Below are 24,542 nucleotides of genomic sequence, written 5' to 3'. Positions count from 1 at the left end.
ACACACAAGAAACCGAATGCATGCACATGCCAACACAATGAATTCTGGGTTTTTCCACCACGTCATATCCCACAGCCAGGGCTTTCAACCTCCTGCACCCTCCAGACTACATGACCAGATTATACCTTTGCTTGAAGCACACCGAGTGGATTCAGATGGTGTTGTTTTTACCCACCACACAACAGCAATCTCCTGCGAATGAGTTCTTTAACACGTCCTGGACACCCGTGGCATCATAGTTTGAGCAAGCCTCATGCTTTAAGGCAGACAAAAGAGGCTAATTGAGAGCTTCCCAGTTCCACCAGCATCACACCAAGAGGTCCCAGCAAAAATCGCCACTCAATGACTGTGTTCACTCGAGTAGCAGCCCCATCGAAAACATTTGGCATTTACATAATACATTTTGAGTACTCAAATCACTGCTCTGTAATCCTTACAAAAGCCAAATAAGAACTTAAGAACATAAGAAGAGGCCTGTTCGATCAGACCATCTGGTTCATCTAGCTTGCACCTTGCTTTCAGCAGGGACTAGCAAATGCCTCAGAGAAACTCGCAAGCAGGGCTTGAAGGCAACACTTGTTCTCCTTGTAAGCCCAGCTTCTAGTATACGGCCATGGACATTCCCAATTAGCTATTCAGGACACAGAACTGCTGATATAACTATCCTCTTGAATTTCTCTGTTCTCCTTTCAAAGCTGTTTTAGCTAGCAGCCAGTACCATCCTGTGGCACCCTGAGTTCCATAAATTGATACTGCATTTTCTGAAACAGCACTTCATTTTTTGGCTGTTCTGAGCCTATTGCTGCTCAACCTAGAAGAGGGGAAAGTTAGTCTTTAACCACTTTCTCCATAATGTTCTTAATGGTTACAAAAAAATTCCCCTTTAATCCTGTATTTTGTAGACTAAAAAGCTTCAGATCCTTTCAACTCTCCTCACGGGGAAAAGATCTCCAAACTCCAGATAGAAGTATTTGTTCTTTCCTGTAGGTTTCCCATTGCTGTGAGATGTTCCACTGTTCCTCACCAGGAGAGCCATCTCACCCTCAGGTAACATGGTACCCACCCGCCGTAACATGGACGTGTGATGTCACATGCACACGCCTGCAGGTGTGTGTTTGTGTGTGATGTTGCACATCCGAGTTGCGGCGATGGCTCCTCCTCTTCCCCCTTTCCACATCCAGTGAGACACCCTTCTCTTTTTTCTTCATTTTTTATTTTTACTTTTCAAATATATACATTTTCACTAGTCTTACAATCAATTTAACATTTAAAAATTTGACTTCCTTCCCCCTCATTATTTTTTAATATCTTCTGCATATCCAAATTCATTTAGCTTGTTCATTTAATTATCTATTGTAAATATATATTCTTGTTAAACTGCAGTTTATTACAAGAATCCTGCTAAATGTTGTTTATCTGTTTGCAATTTATCTGTAAATATTCAATAAACCAGTTCCATTCTTTTATGAAAAGTTTGTTATCTTGATTTCTTATTCTTCCGGCAAGTTTCGCCATTTCTGCATATTCCATATAGTTTTGTATCCATTCTTCTTTGCTGGGTCCATGCACCTACAGCCCCCTGGAGTTGGCTCCTACGCAGAGCTGTCTTTCCCATTGGGTTTAGTGGTGTGTTGCGCAAGGGCGCCGGCCTCTCGGGGTGCCCCAGTGAATGGGGGAGCTGTGTGGCTTCGCTGGTGGCCTCCCCTTTCCGTGCAGGCCTCCCAGCTGTGCCCCCTCAACCATATGGCTGGCGGGCATGCAGCTTGCCTCCCAAGCCTCCACGGGAGGAGAGTGATCCCCTCAGAGGCTTGGGAAAAGGTTGACAACTCTGGGAAACAGGGTGTGTATGTGTGTGTGGTGGAGGGATCTTTGCACCACGGCGCCAGATATGCTTAAGACGGCCCTGCTCCAACAAAACTTACATAAAAGCATTATGAGGCCAGCACTTTGCTTTCAGCCCCTTTCCAAGAAATTTGAAACGCAAGAGTATTTCCTATCACTGCACACTAAGTTGATGCCTCCGGCAAGGTGTTTACCACAACCTCAAGGCGCATTTCCTGTACACTCACAGGACCCCGTCAGGGTGCACAGGTAACGCTGCAAATTGTTTATGACTCAGTGTTTTGGGCCCTTTGTTACCTGACTATCCTCTTTGCTGTTTTTGCTGTCAAACCGCAAAGTTTGGACAGATCCTTTGGCCGTTTTCCCCATAGACAGCTTCGGGTTTCACCCTTATGAATGAACTGGTATCATCCACACACTTCACTGCTCCAAATGGTTCATGAAGAAGCAAAACAGCAGCAGTCCCAATGCATCTTTGGGGGAAAACCAGTGCTTATTTCCCTCCATTATGGAAACGGTCAATTCACTCCCATTCTCTGCTTTCTACTGACCACACAAAAGCAGGAGCTTGCGATGAAAACCTTACAGTATTTAAAGAGGTTTAAAGACTGTCTCAAGGCAAATCCAAAAAAATGTAGTATAAACACTGACAACTGGGAAACACTGGCCTGCGAGCGCTCCAGTTGGAGAACAGCCTTTACCAAAGGTATCATGGGCTTTGAAGACACTTGAACTCAGGACGCAAGGAAGAAACATGCTAGGAGGAAGACACGCTTGGCAAATCCACACCGTGATCAACTCCCACCCGGAAACCAATGTCCCCACTCTGGAAGGATGTGTGGATCCAGAATTGGCCTCCACAGTCACTTATGGACTCATTGATAAAACCGTGTTTATGGAAGACAATCTTACTCGGCTACGAATGATCGCTAAAGAAGACAGTATTTATATATTCTTGTCTTTATTGCATTTCTGTCCTCCACACATCCTTTTCCTCCGTGGACTATGCATCGGGTTCTTTTTTTAGGGAAGGGCCATAGCTTAGTGGTAGAGCTTGGCTGCAGAAGTTCACAGCTTCAATTCCCAGCATCTCCACATAAAATTGGGAGAGAACCGTGCCTGAAACCTGGATAACTGTTGCCAGTCAGTGAAGACAATACTGAGATAGATGGACTCATGGTGAGTACCGATCACTTACCCAGGCACTCACCAGGCCCAGAGACGCTGCCTAGTTTCCACAACTTTGGTTGCTTCCGACCATGCCCTAAACAAGTGACAGCTAACATCATAACTATTGCTAAATCACAACAGAGCCAAAACAAGGCCAGCCCTCACCCCCAACGTTGCATGCAATGTCATGAGTGACTGGAAAAAGGATAAAAATATTTCAGAGTTTCTCAAACTGTTTTCAGACTACAACACCCATCATCCATAGCTAGCAGGGCCAGTAGTCAGGGATGATGGGAACTGTTGCCTGAAAGCAGCTTGAGACTCAAGTTTGGGAAACACCGTTTCAGAGGAAGGTTATCTTAAGCTGCCGTGCAATGCTTTTAAAGCTACTCAAAGGTGGTGGCAGAGAACCGGGTCTAATATTTCGCTCATCCGGAGGGGAAACCAGTCTGTATTTTCATGCGCTGCTCCCAGTTCCTAATAGCACACTTAGGACTTGACCACAATGGCTGTGCGAATAAAAGCACTGCCCTGCCACAGTCCCATTCAGCAGTGCAGTTCGGTGATGAGGAGGTGGAGGAGGAGGTCTTAAAAATAGTCTGGGGAAACCTCTTTCAATGGCTGGCATGGCCCAGGGTTACCCTTAGCAACCCACGAGGAATTCCAGGCTGAATGGCATTGTGAGAGCGCAGCTCAGCTCTGTCTCTCTCTGTGTGTTCTCCGAACTCCTGGTGGGGGCAGGGAAAAGGCAGGAAAATGAGCACAGCCCACCCCCACCCGTGACACACAGCACAGGGCTATAGGTCAACGCACACATGCACTCCATTGTATACCTATTGTTATACTATGCACCTTGCACGCAGCTGACCGCAAATACACACTCAGGCTCTGCACACACAAAACGCAAGACAAAAAAAAAAGCATTTTCTTACTATTCTATATAGGTGCTTGTTTGTGTGTGTGTACCTATGGACACGCTCCTGTTCAGAGAACCTAACCCACCTTGAATCTCTTGTTCTCTACCCCAAAATTATTATCCTGGGTGAAATATGATCGGTTTGTACATTGCAAATGCACATTTTCCTGTATGCACACCCAACGTCCACCCCCTTCGCCTGGCCTACTAAGGCACACATGTCAATCCATCACCTGTGCACCTGCTTTCGAACCAAGCAGCTACCAGGGGCGGGATCGCACCTGCCTCCCAGCGTACCTTCCTGTACGTGTACCTAACATCCCAGGTGGTCTCCGCACCCACCTACCCGGTGGGTATACAAGCCTAGGGTGGCTGGCTTTCGCCCATACATCCGGGAGGGGGGGCTTAACTAGGGCAGCTGCGTAGAACATTGCCTGTGCGTAAAATCCGCGCAGGTGTCGACCCCCCCCCCCCCCGCAAAAAAAGCAAAACACAAAACCCTGGACGCATGCAGATCCCGGGGACGCCTTGTCTATGGGCGCACCCATTGTGCGCGCTGGCTCTCCATGCACCAGGCAGGCCTAGCGGCTCCAGCGCCCAGCTGCTGGCTGGCATTGTTTGCTTCCCGCAGCTCCGGCGAGGGGAAAAACCCTTTTGCACGGCTGGAGCGGAGCCTTTCTGCCCGAGGCTCACCGCACACCTTCTGCTGCTGCTGATGCGCAGCAAAGCAGCCCCCGATTCCGGAGCAGCCTCCACCTACCATACGGAGCCGTACGCCCCCGAGCCCACCGGGGTCAGGTGCTGGTAGCGCTGGGGCACCTCCCACACCGTCTTGTTCAGCTCCTGCTTGTAGAAGCCGCCTCGCTCGGACATTTTCCCCCAGCCGGCAGCGCCGGCAGCACAAGCAGAGGCAGAGGCGGAGACCCAGCCAGGCAGCTCCAGCTGGAAGTTGCAGAGCCAGCTAGCCAGCCAGCCAGGAAGCCACCGCCGGCAGGGAGGAGGCGGTTAGGGGGAGGGGAAAAGGGAGGAGGAGGAGGAGGAGGAGGAGGAGGGACAGGATGAATGAAGTCGAGGGAAAGGGAGAAGGAGCCGAGGGGCGGGATCTCCCCTCGAAAAGGGGGCTCCCGGCTGATCAGAAGGAGCTGCCGGCCCCTAGCCTTGTAACTAAAGGTTGGTGGAAGGGAACTCCGGCCATTAAAGTAGATGTGCTGGCGCGCCTTAGGGCAGGAAGCCCCAGGTGGACCGCCAGGTAGTGCTGCGACTGGAACCTCTTGGAAGGGACCCCCAGGGTCATATACAGTGCCGAATTTACGCATAAGCTAAACAAGCTATAGCTTAGGGACCCACTCTCTTACCCCCCCCCCCAAAAAGGAAAAAAATGCATGCACATTTCCAAAATATAAGATGTTGTTGTTGTTTAGTCGTTTATTCGTGTCCGACTCTTCGTGACCCCCAGAGCACGCCAGGCACTCCTGTCTTCCACTGCCTGCCACAGTTTGGTCAAACTCATGTTTGTATCTTCGAGAACACTGTCCAACCATCTCGTCCTCTGTCGTCCCCTTCTCCTTCTGCCCTCCATCTTTCCCAGCATCAGGGTCTTTTCCAGGGAGTCTTCTCTTCTCATGAGTATTGGAGCCTCAGCTTCATGATCTGTCCTTCTAGTGAGCACTCAGGGCTGATTTCCTTCAGAATGGATGGGATATAAATATAAGAAGGGATAAAAATATAAGATAAAAAGCAAATGAAATAAAACCTACATACAGCAACAGTGTTTTGTGTTATGTAGCCTCCTGTGATGTAAGTACTGTAATGGGCTCCGCCTGCTAGCCTGCTCCCTAAAATACCACCGGTTTGCTTATTTTTATATAGAGGGTGCCTACATTCTGCATGGACTTTGCATTCTGCATGGACGTTTCAACAATTACTTTGATAAAATACACACTTTGTTATGTGCAAATGGCTTTAGATACCTATTAGGTCCATAAGTTTCCATATAGCATATACAGTGGTACCTCTGGTTGCAAACGGGATCTGTTCCAGAGGCCTGTTCGCAACCTGAAAAGAACGCAACCCGTGTCTGCACACACGCGGGTCACGATTCGCCACGTCTGCTCATGTGCGTGATGTCATTTTGCGTGCTTGCGCATGCGCAAGCCGAGTGGCGAAACCCAGACGTAACCCTTTCCGGTACTTCCAGGTCGCTGTGGGACGCAACCTGAAAAACGTATCATGAAGCAAACGTAACATGAAGTATGACTGTATTCAACAAAAAAAAGCAACAATTTGTTGTTGACAAAGGACAGCTGTACATATAAAGGGCCCCATTAGCTTCAGTAGCTTAGGGCCTCATCAAACCTAAATCCAGCCCTGCGGCAGGGTTATACAGTTCCTTCTTCTTCTTTGGCGATCACTTGTAGCCGAGTAAGATTGTCTTCCATAAACACAGTTTTAACAGTGAGTCTGTCAGTGACGGGACGCAGGTGGCGCTGTGGGTTAAAGCCTCAGCGCCTAGGACTTGCCGATCGAAAGGTTGGCGGTTCGAATCCCTGCGGCGGGGTGCGCTCCCGCTGCTCAGTCCCAGCGCCTGCCAACCTAGCAGTTCGAAAGCACCTCCGGGTGCAAGTAGATAAATAGGGACCACTTACCAGCGGGAAGGTAAACGGCGTTTCCGTGTGCGGCTCTGGCTCGCCAGAGCAGCGATGTCACGCTGGCCACGTGACCCGGAAGTGTCTCCGGACAGCGCTGGCCCCTGGCCTCTTAAGTGAGATGGGTGCACAACCCCAGAGTCTGTCAAGACTGGCCCGTACGGGCAGGGGTACCTTTACATTTACCTTTACTGTCAGTGACTGTGGAGGCCAGTTCTGGATCCACACGTCCTTCCACAGTGGGGACATAGGTTTCCAGACGGGAGTTGATCACAGTGAGGATTTGCCAAGCGTGCCTTCCTCTTAGCACATTTCTCTCTTTTGTCCTGAGTTTGAGCGTCTTCAAAGCCCATGGCACCTTTGGTGAAGGCTGTTCTCCAATTGGAGCACTTACAGGCCAGTGTTTCCCAGTACATTCTTTTAAAGATTTGCCTTGAGAGAGTCTTTAAACCTCTTTTGTTGACCACCAGCATTACGCTTTCCATTTTTAAGTTTGGAATAGAGTAGTTGCTTTGGAAGATGATAATCAGGCATCTGAACAACATGACCAGTTCAACTAAGTTGATGTTGAAGAATCATTGATTCTACACTGGTGATCTTTGCTTTTTCTAGAACACTGGCATTAGTTCACCTGTCTTCCCAAGTGAGGGCAAAATTTTTCAGAGACACCATTGATGGAATCTTCGAGGAGTTGGAGATGGCGTTTATAAGTGGTCCATGTTTCATAAGCATACAGTAAGGTTGGTAGTACAATAGCTTTGTAAACAAGAATTTTGGTTTCCCTGCGGTGCAGGAATCTTTGCCCAACGTGGCGCTCAAACTGACGATGCTGAGAGTTTCATGCTATCCCGTAACACCCATCATTTGTTACCATTGGCCCCATTGGCTGGGGCTGATGGGAGCTGGAGTCTTTGACAACATCTGAAGGTCCCCCAGCCCTGTTCTGCAAATCAAATTGTCCTTCAGCAAATCAGGATGGGGATGATAACACACACAGCACCAGCCCCCTAACCTGTTCTTAATTCCATATCCATGAAGGCATATAGTCCATGAACTAGCACCTATCATTGCCTTTGGCTAATTAATTGCCTTTGGCTAATTAATTAAATCTATGGCCTTTATCTGGGAGAGGGTAATATTTTTGTTTCTTACTATGTTATGCATTTTTATGTTTTTTATTGTAAACCGCCCTGTGATCCTGCGATGAAGGGAGGTATAGAAATTTAAATAATAATACTAGAATTAAACAATATACCAGAAAAAACAAACACCCCCTAGCTGTTCAGATTGTCAATGCCACATAAAAGCAGAGTTGAGGCCCATCAATTCTGGTTTCCTAGTGACTTCCCTAAAGTTATACTCTTCTTTGCAGGCACCTTGGTTTTCAGCAGCAACTATTGCTGTTTACATATTTTCCTCTAGAGGGGATTAAAATGGCTTGGAATACTAATGAACACAACACCCCAGAGAACATTTCCAAATTAATTACGCCAACATTTTCCACTGTCTTGTTTTATGGTGCCTTGCCATAATTGTGGATAACAAAGCCAGTGCTGTCAATGCGATGTTCAAAGTTTCTCCCCCAGGTAGAATTGTGTTTTGTCTAGAATAGCTTCAAGCAAAACCTGAACAGCCACCTTTAATTTATGTGAGTCTGAGGTCAAATTGTAGTCTGGAGAAACAAATGAATTATAAATATGGGAGACCAAAGGCCACCAGTGTTTTCTGCTTGGCAGTGATTGAGTGGAGAAGGACACATCATCTTGCTATGCCCCTCTTCTTCTGAACATTCTGAATTTACCCAGCTGGGTGGTTTTCGTCTCCGTGTTCTGTGCATCAAATAGCCAAATATTTTGAATCTGATAATGCCTGTGTGAACAAAGGTTCTGCTGAAAAAGTATTGGATAGTAGTTTTCCAGGGAACCCAATGAATCCTCGGTGACTTATTTGAATGTGTGTGTGCAGTCCCAATTATAGAAGATCAGCATGACTGTGTCAACAATATACGGTACCTACAAAGTGAATTCTGTCATTCTAAGAATTCTGGGCAATGTAGTTGCAATTCCCAGAAACCCTTAACAAACTAGTGTCCACAATTCTGTTCCTTATGATTAATCGGAATCTCCTTGCAAGTTGAATCCATTGGTTCTGGTCCTAGCCTCTGGAGATGGAGAAAACAAGGCTCCTCCATCTTCCATGAGACAGCCTTTCAGATGTTGGAAGATGGCCATCATATTTTCTTTCAGTCTCCTCTTTACCAGGCTAAATTTACCCAGCTCCTTCAACCATTCCTCATAAGGCTTGATTTCCAGACCCTCCTCTGCACATGTTTCAACTTGTCAATATCCTCCTTATTGTGGTGCCCAGGACTGGACACAGTACTCTAGGTGTGGTCATACCAAGGCAGAATAGAACAGGATTATTACTTCTCTTGATCCGGAAGCTATACTTGTCACTTTTTTCCAGGATGATGAGGAACCATTAGTGAACAGACAGTTGATATTCGTGTTGAAGGCAGCTGAAGTGAAGCTGTACCCAGGGTTTGTATCCCTTGCTCAACAGCCAAAGGTTAGCTGCTTCTAACTTGTCTTCTACAAAGGAAGATGCGTATGAATCTAAGAAGCTAGTTGTGTTCTCTCCCCAGCCCTTGTAAGTAGCAATTTTCAGTGTTGCTTGGTGCATGGTGAAAACAAATGCTTTTGGAACTGAAAGAAGCAAGCAAATCGTAACCCGGGTACTTGAAAGATTGTTTGCAAGCAGATGTGTTGCGCATTTGGTGGTTTCCTGTTTCAGGAGGCGACCCATTTTGCTTTCGTGAAGAAAGTTGTGCATTGTTATACACCACAAGATAGCAGTCTTTTCCTGGGAAACAAATTCACAGTACAGCAGTTCATGTGTTTATTGCATCAACATATTATATCCGTTCCAGATACAGTTTTTTTCAGCCTTGCTTCTGTATGTGGAGAGTTTCCACTGGATAATTTTTCAGGTGTCAAGTGCACGGACTTGTTGCACTGAGACCTGAACTTAACCTTGGCTGGATGGCAGGGACGCGGACTTATAAAAAATATTGGGGGGGCCCGGGAAAGCTCATGAATAATAAATAAGCTCATGAATATGCAAATAAAGTGGCGCCGCCTCCTCATGAGCGAATAGGGGAGAGCGTGCTGCGCCTATTAATCAGCTCCAAAGGAAATTGGGTGGAGCTTTTGCTCGGGAGGGAGGGCAGGAGGCATGCAGCCCGCCCCTCCCTGTGCATTTTGGGCTGGGGGAGGGGCGGCCCAGTCAAGTATCGAACCTCAGAGGAACCTCCGAAAACGTGGGGGCTAGCCGGAGAAGAGAGGGCGAGCCCCCTCTGCTCCGGCCCTAAATAGGGAAAGCCACGCCCCCCAGCCAGCCGATTGGCTGGCTCGGAGGCGTGGCCGGTCGGGATTCCCCTGTTCTCGCGGGGGCTGAAACCACCAGGAGGAAGGAAATTCCCCCCGGCAGTGGTGCTGCGAAGCGGCGAAACAGCGAGGATTCCCTAATCTCGCGGGGGACAGCCGGGGCTCTCCGGTTAGGGCGCGCGGCTGGCTGGCTGGCTGGCGAGGGAGCAGGTGGGGAGGAGGCAGGGGACGGCGGCGGCGCTCTGCTGGAGGGGCGCCCGAGATTATTGGGGGGGCTGAGCCCCCCCCCCAAAATTATTGAGGGGGCTCGGGCCTATGCTGGATGGAGTCGGCGCCTATGCTGGATGGTGCTCAGACAAAACAGTTGGCCATCTTGCAGGACTATGTTACGTGAATGTAGTTTGCATGTTGGGGGAATGCTGTAACATGCACAGATGTTCTTTGATTAATCATTCTCTTTAACGTGGCAAGTCATTGTAGTCCCCATTTAACAGATCATTAAGTTGTAGTGTTCTGATGAGAACAGTGTTCCTTTGCATTTATTTAGTTATCAACCTAATTTATGTTCACACACGACAGATACTGTTGGTAGGTAATGGTGGCGTTCCATCTGTTCCGGATATAACTGCAGTTTCTTCTAATGCATCAAGATTGTAGCCTGGGGATTCTGTTATAGATTTGGCCATTATTGTTGAGGCCCAAGCGGCTTCCATGGCACCAAGTGCCGTTCAACAGCTTAGCTTGGTGTGCCAGATGCAACTTCTCCTAAGCAAAGACAGACTTGCAAAAGTTATGCATGTCTTGGTAAAAGCCAGTCTTGATTGCTGTGATCCATTACATATAACACTGGTCCTTAAATAACTACATTGGCTCCCAACGTGTTTCCGAACACAATTCAGAGTGCTGGTGCTGACCTGTAAAGCCCTAAATGGCCTCGGCCCAGTATACCTGAAGGAGTGTCTCCACCCCCTCGTTCAGCCCAGACACTGAGGTCCAGCTCTGAGGGCCTTCTGGCGGTTCCCTCACTGTGAGAAGTGAGGTTACAGGGAACCAGGCAGAGGGCCTTCTCAGTAGTGGTGCCCACCCTGTGGAAAGCCCTTCCATCAGATGTCAAGGAAATAAACAGCTATCTGACCCTTAGAAGACATCTGAAATATTTAAATATTCTGTCATGAGCCACCCAGAGTGGTTGGGGAAACCCAGCCAGATGGGCGGGTATAAATAATAAATTATTATTATTATTATTATTATTATTATTATTATTATTATTATTTGCTACCCCTGTTTCAGAACTGTCCTGCTTCCGAGGTGAGGTAAATGGCAACCAGGCAGAGGAGATGATGATATGGGGTGTCTGCCAGGGACTATAAAGCGGTGCACATTCTTCTAAATTTTAGGCACCAGATTAAAAGTATTTCCTCCAAAGTTTTTAATTAGATGTTCCATCGCCTCCAGTCTGGAACTCCCTGTCCATTGACATTAGGTAGACACCTTCGCTGTGCTGTTTTCAATAACTGCTTAAAACCTTCATGTTTAGGCAAGCATACCCAGATATGTAAAGCTGACATGCATTTTAATATTCTTTTATATAATGTATGTTTTTAATTGCTGATACTATTTATATTTAGATTTTTTTAAGCTCTACTTGTTTTTCATGTCTGACTTTTTATGGATAATTTTAATGCATGTTTTATATTTTCTGTAAACTGCTTAAGCCATTTTCCCCTTTTAAACAATTAAGCAGTATTCAAATTCTGCTAAATAAATGTTAAAAAGAGGACACTGGTGGCGCTGTGGTCTAAACCACTGAGCCTCTTGGACTTGCCGATTGGAAGGTCGGCAGTTCACAGCCCCGCAATGGAGTGAGCTCCCGTTGCTCGGTCCCAGCTCCTGCTAACCTAGCAGTTCAAAAGCATACCAGTGCAAGTAGATAAATAGGTACCGCTCCGGTGGGAAGGTAAACAGCGTTTCCATGCGCTGCTCTGGTTTCGCCAGAAGCAGCTTAGTCATGCTAGCCACATGACCCAGAAAAACTGTCTGCAGGCAAATGTCGGCTCTCTCAGCCAGTAAAACGAGATGAGCGCCACAACCCCAGAGTCATTCGCAACTGGACTTAACTGTCAGGGGTCCTTTACCTTTACAAATGTTAAAAATATATATCGCACTTCCTTCTCTTCCACCATCCAAACAGACAATCAACCTTGTTGGCCTTAATAGCACTCATCACCTTCCTAAGTAATGTTCAGGTGGTGCAGAGAGACCCTACTGCTCATGCCCAGTGCTGGATGACTATAGGTCATACATAACCATCTCAAGCATTAGCCATTTGCACTGGCAGTAGAGTTCTCTTGATCAGAGCTATGGGCTAGCTGAGGCATCACAGACCCTAAACTAAGGATACCAGATTTTTTTTCCAAAGAATCCAGGGACACTTCTTTTTTTTGAAAAGAGAAAAAAAAGTTACTAAAAAAAGGTTATTTTTTTATTTATTTAAAGAAGTACTATCTTCTCTTCTGTGGTCTCCTCTGTTGTGCAGCCTTCCTCTTGGAATGCTAGCCGCAGTGGAGTAGGCTTGGGTCGGGCCTGGGCTCGGCCATGTGTCCTTGCCCGCCTGATGCTCTCCTACCTCTCCTCAGCGGCAGCAGTGGCGTGGCAAGGCCAGGGCTCCCCTCTTTTTTCTCCTTCATCTTTCTCTCTATTCCTTCTCCTTCTCCTCTCTTCTTTCTCGCTGCGTCAGCTCCAGGGTTTTCCTGGCCCCTGAGCGCTGCTGGGCAGTCAGCCGGCTGGTCCCCATATGATGTGTCTTGTACCTTTGAACCAATCACACAACATTCATCCCCTACTAATAAATCTACAACACTTAAAATATAAATCCGGGGACATTAAATGAAATCCGGGGACATTCCAGGGACGGATTTTGTCAGGGGACAGATTTGTAAATCCGGGGACTGTCCCCAGGAAATGGGGACATCTGGTAACCATACCCTAAACTGGTTTAAGAGGACCTGTGCTTTCGTAATCAATGATCAACTGCGTCAGAGGCACGAAGTGATCTGAGATCATTCAACTGACAAAGCAAAACAGGTCTGCGCAAAAGCTGCATCATTGCCCTTATTGCAGACACACTTCCAATACACTGTCTTGCGTCATTATGACATTTCAATATACATCTGACGTGTGTCCTCAGATTTGTTTACATAGCCGGTCGGTATTTTGATTCCAGCAGCACCATGATGACCTCGCCTTTCCTTACAGATGTCTACTTGGAAACCTGAACGCCGCCCCAAGGTCCGCTTGTATTGTTCTCATCTGAAAATTAGCTCAATTATTACAAGGTTGTCACTTCTTAGATACATAAGGAATGTTTTAAACATGGATTCCAGAGATGCACTCTGTATCTGACCTGAAAGGTTTATCAGGCAGTGAATGACACCACACAGTTTTACTGCGTCATCCTCAACAGATTTCCTCAGAATTAAGTCCCACTATGTTCAATGGCTCTCCCTCCTTCACGTATTTAGGTTTCCTGCCCCATTCATGTTTTGGAGGATTCAAAACATCAACGTCACAGGGCAGAGGAGAAGAAATGAGAAACTGATAATGAATATACCACGTCATAAATGAGAAGGTGAATTGTCTCCAGCCATGAGGATGGCTGAGGATATTTTTTAGGCATTTGGTTTTAGCTAATTCTTTGTTAAATTATTCAGCAGCGGCCAACTTGTCTGAAAATACACTCAGCTATAAATATCATCGGCAGGTTTCTGTAAGGAAATTGAATTGGCATGTTTGTCAATGCTTGGGAATAGCTGGGGAAATGTTTGAGCCATTCTAGCAAACGTTGCTTTGGGAATCAAATACGTACACCCAGACATGAGGAGAGTTTGGCCAACATTAATGACATACTTGGCAAACCATGACATTAACCGACGGATAACTTTTTCCATTTTATCTACCTGCTTTTACAAAATTTGCAATATGAAGAGGACATAAAGCAAAGTGCACGCAATAATATCATTCAAATTAATTCCCCGATGTATTTGCCAACTGGCACACTGAGAAATTTACTGACTGCAGAATGCTGCCCATCAGCAGATTTGCTATGTGAAGAGATGCTGAATATTTGATTTCCCCCAAATATCCACCCTCAGTTTATGCCAGAGCTCATCAAATCTGAGTACCAGAATGTATCTTTAGTAAATGCCTTGAGTGGGCTTTGAAGGTGCATTGGTACCTCGGGTTAAGTACTTAATTCGTTCTGAAGGTCCGTTCTTAACCTGAAACTGTTCTTAACCTGAGGTACCACTTTAGCTAATGGGGCCTCCTGCTGCTGCCGTGCCACCGGAGCACAATTTCTGTTCTCATCCTGAATCAAAGTTCTTAACCCGAGGTAATATTTCTGGGTTAGTGGAGTCTGTAACCTGAAGCATATGTAACCTGAAGCGTATGTAACCCGAGGTACCACTGTACTGGCATTTGCAGGTGAAGGAAAAACATCTCCAGAAGTTGTCTCCATTTTGCAGGGCTATCTTGGAAATATAGATATAATAATAATAATAATAATAATAATAATAATAATAATAATAATAATAATTTTTACCCAACCCATCTGACTGTGTTGCCTCGGCCACTCTGGGTGGCTTCCAGCATAATATACAGAAACACAACAACAACAACAACAACAACAACAACAACAACAACAACAACAACAACAAATCATACATTAAAATCTGCATCAACTCATAGCCAGCAGTTCACAAAGTGGCTAAGAGAAGTTCCTGGTTTGAACCTTGCTTCTACCATGAAACCAGGCAAGAGAAAACAATGAAGATTCTTGTGGCACCGCAAATGCTACCAAATTTATTAACCATTTTCTCTCAGCCTCAGTCTCCACATCTGCAAAATGGAGAACAGAAATTCTGAACTTATATTACGGAGTTGATGTAACGGTTACAAGTACATAATGCATATGATCTTTTGAACACTCGAAATCACTATGCAAATGTTTAGTATTAAGATAGGATCACCATATTATGCGTTTCTGGGCCTCTTTTTCCTCTGACTGAAGAAGCATATGCAAAAGGCCTACTGTTTTCAAAAGACAGCAGCCCAAACCCCACCCTCACTGGATAAAGAATGGCGCTCTGCCCACTCTGGCATGTACTGTATCTTGTATTGTTTCATGGGTGTGTTAGCCTAGGAGCCATTTTCTATCTCCACACCTGGATTTGGAATGCAAAAAAATCTGAAGGAATCCATGGCTTCTAGTACAGTTGTGTTTACAGATCAAGCAATAGCAGAAGCCCATAGGTTTTTTGGGGGGAGACACACACCACATTCTCTCTTGCGCTTACAGTGGTACCTCAGGTTACATTCGCTTCAGGTTACATACGCTTCAGTTTACAGACTCTGCTAACCCAGAAATAGTGCTTCAGGTTAAGAACTTTGCTTCAGGATGAGAATAGAAATCATGCTCCGGCGGCGCGACGGCAGCAAGAGGCCCGATTAGCTAAAGTGGTGCTTCAGGTTAAGAACAGTTTCAGGTTAAGAACGGACTTCCGGAACGAATTAAGTACTTAACCCGAGGTATCACTGTACAGGTTTGCTACAATGGTGGTTTTGCTACAATGAACCTTGAACTAATCCGCCTGCTTATTTTTGCAAAAGAATCGTTGATTTGCTTTTAATGAGCTCCCGTAAACTGGTATATATTTATCAATGGCGGGCATGGAGAGACCCGTCCCCTCCACTTTTGGTGAATATAATATTCACACCCGAGGTCCAAAATGTAAAAAAGCAAAAAGCAACAACCAAAAAGCTTCCCATCTGTCCCAGTTTCCTTTTTTGTTCTTAAAAAATACGTACAACATAGGCATAGATTGTGCAGTCTCGAGCCAGCTCCAGCCTGTTTCCAAAGCAGCAGCAACACCCACCCACTTTTCTGGGAAACATTAGCAGTGCCAGGGACTCTGTGGAGGAATGCCAATTCAGACTTCCTTTCCACAGATGGGAAAGCAAATGGGCCCCTTCTGATTCGCCCTCCTCCTCTAGGAATGGGACACTCCTCCAGGAGGAGAACATATCCCCAGCCCTCCGACGAGAAGGGGGAGTTCCTCAAGTCACAATTTCCTGAACTCACAAGTCCCATGGCCATTTTGGATCTATAATCTAATCTCGAAGGAAAAGCTTTTTACAACCCAGACATCAATGCGAAGGAAGAAAACAAAACAGATAAAAGAGCTAACAGGCCGAGGGAGTGAAAAGGAATGCTGGGGGGAAAATACAAGACTACTGTTCCGCCATCTCTCTGTGCTATGGCTTCTGTAGGCGCTAACCAGATTTCCGCAGAGATAAACATATTTTGCCCTGTGATCCCACATCAGCCATTAGCCTAGCTGCACAATAAAGAGACTAAAAACGTACACAGAGAGTATCTATGATGCTATAGATTTGATATAAATAAATGGTTTTTGTTGTTGTTTAGTCGTTTAGTCATGTCCGACTCTTCGTGACCCCATGGGCCAGAGCATGCCAGGCACTCCTGTCTTCCACTGCCTCCCGCAGCTTGGTCAAACTCATGCTGGTAGCTTCAAGAACACTGTCTAACCGTCCTCTGTCATCCCCTTCTCCTTGTGCCCTCCATCTTTCCCAACATCAGGGTCTTTTCCAGGAAGTCTTCTCTTCTCATGAGGTGGCCAAAGTACTGGAGTCTCAGCTTCAGGATCTGTCCTTCCAGTGAGCACTCAGGGCTGATTTCTTTAAGAATGGATAGGTTTGATGAGGATTTTGATTATTTGGGGCGTGAAGGGAGAAATACAAGCTGCAGAGGAATTCCTGGGATAGCATATGCACAAAACGACCTGGCCAAGCTAGGGCCATTAAGAGACAATACAGAGCCACTGAGAGCCATTGGCAATGCAAGAGAACTGTCACCCCCTTTGCCCTCAGGTGTGAACAGAAACTAGGGGTTTGGAAGGTTGCCAGGGTAACTAGGTGTGTGGTGACAGGAAGAGAGTGTTTTTAACAGGGTGTTCTGGGAAAGAGGGGGAAGAAGAAAGATTGGGATCCATCTTGGGCAGGCTGGCTGCAGGCTGGCTGGGAGAGATGCCTTGGACTCTAGGGCTGCAGTGCTGTGGGGTACAAGCTCCTCTTGAAATGATTATGTTGTAAGATCTGGACTCCCTCCATGCAGATTGAAGGTGTAAATAGGCGAATAAACTGTTATGGAAAAATCTAGGTGTGAGGCTGCTCAGTCACCCAGCTCGTCGGGCAGAGCCCGCGGGTCCCTGTGGAATAAAGGAAGGAGTCCAGCCACCAACCGGAGCAAATAGCTGTAGACCAAAGTTTATTGCGAATTTTGAACCCAGAGGATGGGGTGACAAAGACTTTTAAAACTTTCCCACCATGTCCCAGAATACAATTCATACAGGATCATTGCTACATCACTGACATGTCACAAAAGGGGAGGGGTAGACAGGGGTTACACTAGTTTAACTTTGGCAAACATGTCCAGACAAGTCCTTGGTACAAGATTAGCATAAGCAGACATGGCAGGGCAAGACTCAGGTGTTAGATTGGCATAGGCAATATCCGCCCTCCCTTCCCCACAGGTGGGCCGGGTTTGCGGCACCAAGCGAGGCTCATCTGGGCGGGTGCCACCCACCTGCTTGAGCTGGCCTTTGACCCGCCCTCGGCCAGGGAGGACAATGGACGGCCGGCCAGGGGTGGGCCTAAGGCCAAAAGAAAAGAGGCTGACCCCTGGGCTCAAGCCTCTTATGCTGTTCTTCAAGAACAGTTTCAGGTTAAGAACGGACCTCCGGAACAAATTAAGTACTTAACCCGAGGTACCACTGTACTGAGTACCCTTCATTTCCCCCAAAAAATGGCATGGGGAGGAAGGGGTTAAGCTACTTTTTTAGTAAGAGTAGACAGATGCAATGTAACATGTAGTTTGACCCTGAGGAGATGTGAATCCAGCCCTCTCTGATCCAAGTCCAAAACTCTTATCTGGTGACTTGCATCTGTCTCTCTCTCTCTCATTATAAACTTGCAGGAGGAATGGGGGGGGGATATTGTTTGCCCAGGCATTGAATGGTGGAAAGATACTGTTCCTGGCAACCTTGAAATTATTAGCTGCGAGGATCTGTGTTTGAAAGATATTTTAAGTTGTTTGAAAGATGTTTGAACTTTTGTTTTAAATATGATTTTAGATGTTTTAAATTGTTTTTTTTTAATGCTTTTATTCTATTCTTGTTTTATCACTTTGATGTTGGCCACACTGGGCTCCTTTGGGAAGAAGGGTGGGAGTATTAATTAACTAATTAATTCTACCATGCTCCACCAGCCTCCCAGTGTAAGGTATCGAGCTCTGCCAATGCAAATATGAAGGAAGTGAACAGAGATCAATAAGCAATGCTTCCTCCATAATAATGAGTTGATTTTTAACTAGAAAGCTGCTTATTATTAACTTTTCTCCAATGGAACTTCTCTTCTTCTGCCTCCCCCTCCCCAGTTCTTCAGGGGCACCATTACGGTACATGTGGGATATCTTCTCCCTGCATGTGTGGAAGGTTCCTCCACTTTGATGGGCAAGCAATTTCTTTGCATAATCGATTTAACGTAAAGACAGAGTGTCTGCGATCATGAGCAGCGCTTTTCTCCACTGGGTACAACCTAAAGCAAGTCAAAACAAAACGAAAACAGCACATGCAACTCCCCTCCCCAACTTTTCAGTTTCCTGTTCTGGCAACTGACCGGGAAGACAAACAACTTTACAAGCAAGTCCCTTGTGTGTGATAGCCAAATCATGTGCATTAGCAAAGCCTCTTGTCCTCTTAACAATTAGTTGCTTGATTTAGAGTTTATGCAGCTTGAAAGACTGCGTATGCACATCCACCGACAGAAGCTGGTTGGATACAGTTAATCCCTTTGTTGACTTTGCACTGTTTACTGGAACAAGTGTGGCGGGAAGAGTCAGTGTGTCATGAAGGCATGACTGGTGGTAAAGCTGGTCTAGATAAGCTGGTCAACTCTTGACCACACAAGCAATCCCATAGAGCTGAAGATTTCTCTTCTAGATGTCAATAATACAATCAAGCTTGTCCTTAAAATTCAATCTCCGACTGCAGTCCTGAAAATAAGCAGTACTTACTTCTTGGGGAAGAGTGGTGGTGTTGTAAACAAAGTCTGCCCTTTTTTCCCTTTTGGGGAGTCCTTACGTGGATTCCCTATTGGTAGGAGAAAATAGCAGAGGCCAACCAGAGAATATTGAGAAGCAAAGCAGCTAGTAAGCCTCATCTTTATTAAAGCTGTTGCAACAGGGTGATCCCCTCACACAAAGAAAAGGAGGCGGACCCAGAACAAAGGTGTGCCTGCCCTTATATATACATTTTAAATTCCCTGCCCTGGAGCTCAAGACCACCCCTCCATACATCATACATACATCACAGAAGGGGTGTAACCCAAGACCACCCCCCACAAACATCATACCTACATCACAGAAAAGGTGGTCTACAACAGAAATTTGAATGTTGTTGTTTTTCCTGTCTGGCAGGTTATCTGATAATGCCTTATCTGATTGCCTTTCCTGGTAGTCTGCCCATTCCATTGAGATGGTGATTACCCAACTCCTGAGACAATGGGAAGGCTCCCTGACTCCCTCCCTCCTTGCAGAGAAAACATTTGGTCAGTTTGGGAGTCAAAATGGTTTCAGGTCGGTCTTCCTGTGCTCCTCTATGTACGTGCTTGGTTGGCACATTTATGAACATTTATTATACATATAAGACCTTAAATTTTATTATTACAGTGGTGGGGAATGATCTAGATGAGGCACTAAGGGCCGAACAGGCCAAGATGTTAATTGTATGGATGTAATTAGTATATATTAAGTATATATAATTTTTATTTGCTTTTAGTATATGTTTTAACCAGTGCTTTTTTCTGGGGGTACTCAGGGGTATGCTGTACCAGCACCTTTTTTCTAGAAGAAAAGCACTGGGTGTTGTTTTTTGCTTTTGAGGAATGGAAGCCTTTTTTGTTTATTTTAAGAAATACCGGTACTATAGCATGAAGAATCCATGGGCAGGTTTCACACTATGAGCATCAGAAAGAACTAAAGATTATTGCGTTATGACAATGCTAAAAAAGAAGAAAGAGAGGGTGCTGCAAAATGAGGGATAAGAAAAACATAACAGAAAATGGGAAGGGAAGTCAACAATATTTTTTTTTTTAAAAAAATATGCATTGGAATTTTATTTGAATTGTTTGGATATACTGTATACAGAGTGTGTGGTTGTGTGTGTGAGTACAAGTGTGGCACTTGCTGTAACAACTTCATGGTGAGTACCGGCACCCTTTTTCTCAAAGAAAAGCACTGGTTTTGACATCAAAAATAGCCATGGGGGATGAATCAGTAATGCAAAGCTGTGATCCCAATCAAAGTCATTCCTTGTTCATCAATCCCATTTGCATTAGGATGATTACCAAAAAAAGAGGACACCGATTTGTATAAAGTTTGCATAATGATTTATGTGTGGATTTAGAAATAATTACTTTATAATTTGAATAGAAATACAATACATCTCAGTATAGTGGGGAAGACTGTGTTGCAGTGAACCTATCTGCGGTTCAGGTGCTGAATGTTGGCGGGCAACTTCAAGGCCTCTGCTCTCTGTTATTATGGTACTCAAAGAGCCCTTCAAATGAAACATGAAACAGCATACATGACCACTCAATAAGTGGCACCCAAGCTTTCATGGAACCTTGATCTGTCTTCACACCCTGCCCTGCTCTCGAAACTTTAAAAACTGTGCACATCAATTGCATTTACGCAATTCATGTTTCGTCTAGGTTAGCTCTTGGTCTTAAATATGCAGTTGTAGGTGGCAAAGCTAAACACAGTTTGGCTGTTTATTTCATAAAATTAATACACTATTTAAATCCAATTGGAATCAATGGAGTCTGTGTGCAAGGTGCCAGCCTTGTGTCTCAGACTAGGTAAGATCTTCCTTACACATATGTCTGGATCAGTGGTAGCCAACACAGTTCTCTCTAGATGGTACATTCCAGTGCCCATTATCCCTTGATAATTAGCCATACCGGCTGGAGCTGACAGAAGTTGGAGTCCAATAGCATTTGGAGGGCATTAATTGTGTGTTGACTACCCCTGGCCTAGATGGACGAGGAATTGTGCTTGCCAAAAAGGTGCTACGCATACAGTTTCTGACACTGCCTGAAGTTTTGGCCCACATACCGGAAGAAGTGTTGCCACCTCCATCGCTCAGCCCAGACACTGAGATCCAGCACCGAGGGGCTTCTGGTGGTTCCCTCACTGTGAGAAGTGAAGTTACAGGGAACCAGACAGAGGGCCTTCTCGGTAGTGGCGCCCACCCTGTGGAACACCCTCCCATCACATGTCAAAGAGATGAGTAACTATATAACCTTTAGAAGACATCTGTATATGCAAGTTTTTAATGTTTGATGTCTTACTGTGTTTTAATTTGTTGGGAGCCACCCAGAGTGGACTCACCACGAACATCTCCCTTGTTGTATTATAATGGCAATGGCACCCACCTGAGAGGTGCTGGAACTGAGTGAGTTCCGGCTGAAAAAAAGCCATTATTATTAATAATAATTTATTATTATTATTATTATTATTATTATTATTATTATTATTATTAAGCATAGTGGGGAGGAGAATAGGAAGATTGGCTGAGGCCTTCATGCTTATCCAGCCATTACGGGGCTCCAGCATCGAATAAAGACCAACATATTTCTTGACTGCTATCAGTATTATTTTCTTGCTACTTGATGTTACCACAGCATCAAGCAAACTCCATATTCAGGCTCCCGCTTTCACTCCTGTGTGCAACACTGAAACAAATCTTTCTTCTTTGTAGCATCTACCATAACAATTAAGACTTCTGTTTGCACATGGCTCATCTTTAACAAAGTAGCGCATCAGGATCAGTATGAGATTTGAGTGTACCCAATTAAATACAAAATGAGATGATTGTGCAGAATATGGTTTAGAAGCATAGTTTGCCAAATTCAGTACAGTACACTATATGGCGGGGGAAACATTCGTTAGCAAAGGTTTGCAGCAGCTAAAGTCACAGAAATCATGCCAGGAAAAATAATAATTGGTTCCCTTAAGGCAAAATGGCAGACTGCTAACTTGAACAGAAGAACATGTTACAAGCCAAAAGAACTCATGAGACCAAATTAGTGGCTGGGCAAGATGGCTGAAGTGGATCATAAATCTGAGGGTTTTTCAAACTGATCTGACCACATGTCATTGATTACCATGAAGGTTGACTGGGAAGGACCACGATGTTTGTTCAACAAGTCTAGAAGTTAACCTGAACTAGCTTCTAATGAAGGTCAATGCAGATTGCAATCAACTTCAAAGCTGCCAGGTAAAATAGCAACATGCTTATATCCTGCCTCTACTCATTGAGTGCATGATGAGTGTGGGGATCGGCCACAGTGTAATGTAGGCCGCATTCAGATATCATAATAATCCATGGTTTAGTGTTACATAAACAGGCCTAAATGAGCTTGGAGTTTCAAAGCTTCAAGTTGGGCTTCTTTCTAAGAAACCACAATTTAGATCCCCCCCTTGTATATACTTTTATTTATTTCCCCCTATTATTATTATTACTACTACTTTATTTTGACAAAGTAATAATGATAAATAAACGAGAATAAAAATGTGCACCCCACCACCGAGACCATTCCATTGTAACAATCCAACCTCTCCAAAATTCAACACCTCTTGCAATGGTTTGACCCCTTTCCATTTTGATAGTACAAATTCTACAAACACCCTCCATATCTCCTCAAAATAATTTCTCCTGCATATTCCCCGTCTTACCTTAACGGCACATGTTAATTTATCATTAGTAGCTATATCCCACACCTCTTTATACCATTCTTCCATTTTATATTCTACTTGCCCCTTCCACTTCCTCACTATTATAATTTGTGCAGCTGTCAATAAATTTGTGAGCAAGTCCTTCTTAGCCTGAGAACTTTCCACCCCACCGTAAACTGATAATAACGCTACCTCAGGATTTCCGGTCAGCTTTCACTCAGTGATTTCTATTATCTCCTTAAATGCACCTTGCCCAAAAAGATTGCACACATTTACACCCCCACCACATGTGAACGTGATTCCCTGTTTCCTGGCATCCCCTCCAACATAACACCAAATATTCCTTGTTTAGAAACCACAATTTAGATGTTACATGGTTGTTTAGTTCAGGTGACATGACACAAGAAGATGCAGCTAATTAAGGGATGAGATGGGTGCATGAGAGCATGAAGCTCAACAAGGCTTGCTTGCTTGTTACATTTATATACCACCTTTATCTTCCAATGATTTCAAAGTGGTGTCTATGGGTCTCCTCCTCCCCATTTTATCCCTACAACAACACTGTCAGGTAGGTTAAGGCTGAGAGGTAGTGAGTGGCCCAAGGTCACCCAGGGAGCTGCATGGCTGAGTGGGGATTTGAACCCTGGTCTCCTAGGTCCTAGTCCAACACTCTAACCATTACGCCACACTGGTTGAGTCTTAATCATGGTTTAGTGCAGGAGTGTGCACAAAAGGCCTTTCAGATTCTCCGTCTTATTTGTGGGCAGAGGAAATTGAGGAACCGTTTAACAAACTTCATTCAGAGAAAGGAGAAATTCTCCAATTGCTTCTCAAATGTTGGGACACCCTGTTAGCAGCAGCAGTAACACAGTTTTTTCCCACATGCTGCAAGTAGCAGCAGCATCAAGAGTGTTGGTAGTCTGGCCCCCATTTTGCATTTCCCCCTAGAATTAGTGCTGTTCCCGGAGCGTTGTGAGGGGGAAATGGCAGCTACCGCACAACCAAGGAACAACAATAACAACAGAGACATTTCTGAGAGAATTCCGCAAACGGGGAGCGAGGGAGAAAAAGAAACACCTCATACATTTTCTCCAAAAAAATGTCTTCTGAAAAAATGTCAGCTAACTAATTCCGTATGGTATCCAAACATGACCAAACATGTTTCTCACACACTTTACTTCCTTGCAATCTGCTCCCAACATTCACCCCTCTGATGGGCTCTCATACCAAAAATGAGTCCATGGTTTGAAAAACAACCATCACATTTAGGGATAGGGTTGCAGGGAGGAGAAGGAAGTTGTCAGGAGAGGATTCCACCTAACTCAGGAATGAAAAAAACAAAACAAAACCGGGGCCCTCCAGGCATTGCTGAATTGCAACTCCCACCATGCTTGATCATTGGCCGTGCTGTCTGGGGTTGATGGGAGCTGGAGTTTGGGGGGCCAACCAGTGGCGTAGTGTGGGTTGTCAGCACCCGGGGCAAGGCAAGTAATTTGACCCCCTAACCCATGGATTTGCGCCCCCTAACCCATGGATTTGCACCCCCTAACCCTAACCCCCAGATGTTGCGCCCAGTGCGGCCGGCCCCCCTGCACCCCCACGCTACGCCACTGGGGCCAACATCTGGAGGGGCCAAAGTTTCCACATTTCTGTATACATCTCCCTATATCACACCTTGAATATGTCCCGCACTGAACTTGAATATATCC

At 45.3% G+C, this 24,542-nt stretch overlaps 1 protein-coding gene across 1 annotated transcript in view; it reads right to left on the bottom strand.

The window, feature by feature from the left end:
• The window catches only part of MAPK11 (mitogen-activated protein kinase 11), a 52,069-nt gene extending 47,150 nt beyond the window's left edge, over positions 1-4,919 (bottom strand). Inside the window, exon 1 of the mRNA XM_081927873.1 lies at positions 4,689-4,919. Within this exon, the coding sequence (XP_081783999.1) occupies positions 4,689-4,801 (113 nt within the window). The 5' untranslated portion in view covers positions 4,802-4,919. The remainder of the gene's footprint in view (positions 1-4,688) is intronic.
• Positions 4,920-24,542: the final 19,623 nt, after the last annotated feature.

Source organism: Podarcis melisellensis (assembly GCF_964234715.1).
Source record: "Podarcis melisellensis genome assembly, chromosome: 10".
NCBI lineage: Eukaryota > Metazoa > Chordata > Lepidosauria > Squamata > Lacertidae > Podarcis > Podarcis melisellensis.
Note: the sequence above shows the minus strand (reverse complement) of the source record. Positions and strands in the feature narration are given on the sequence as shown.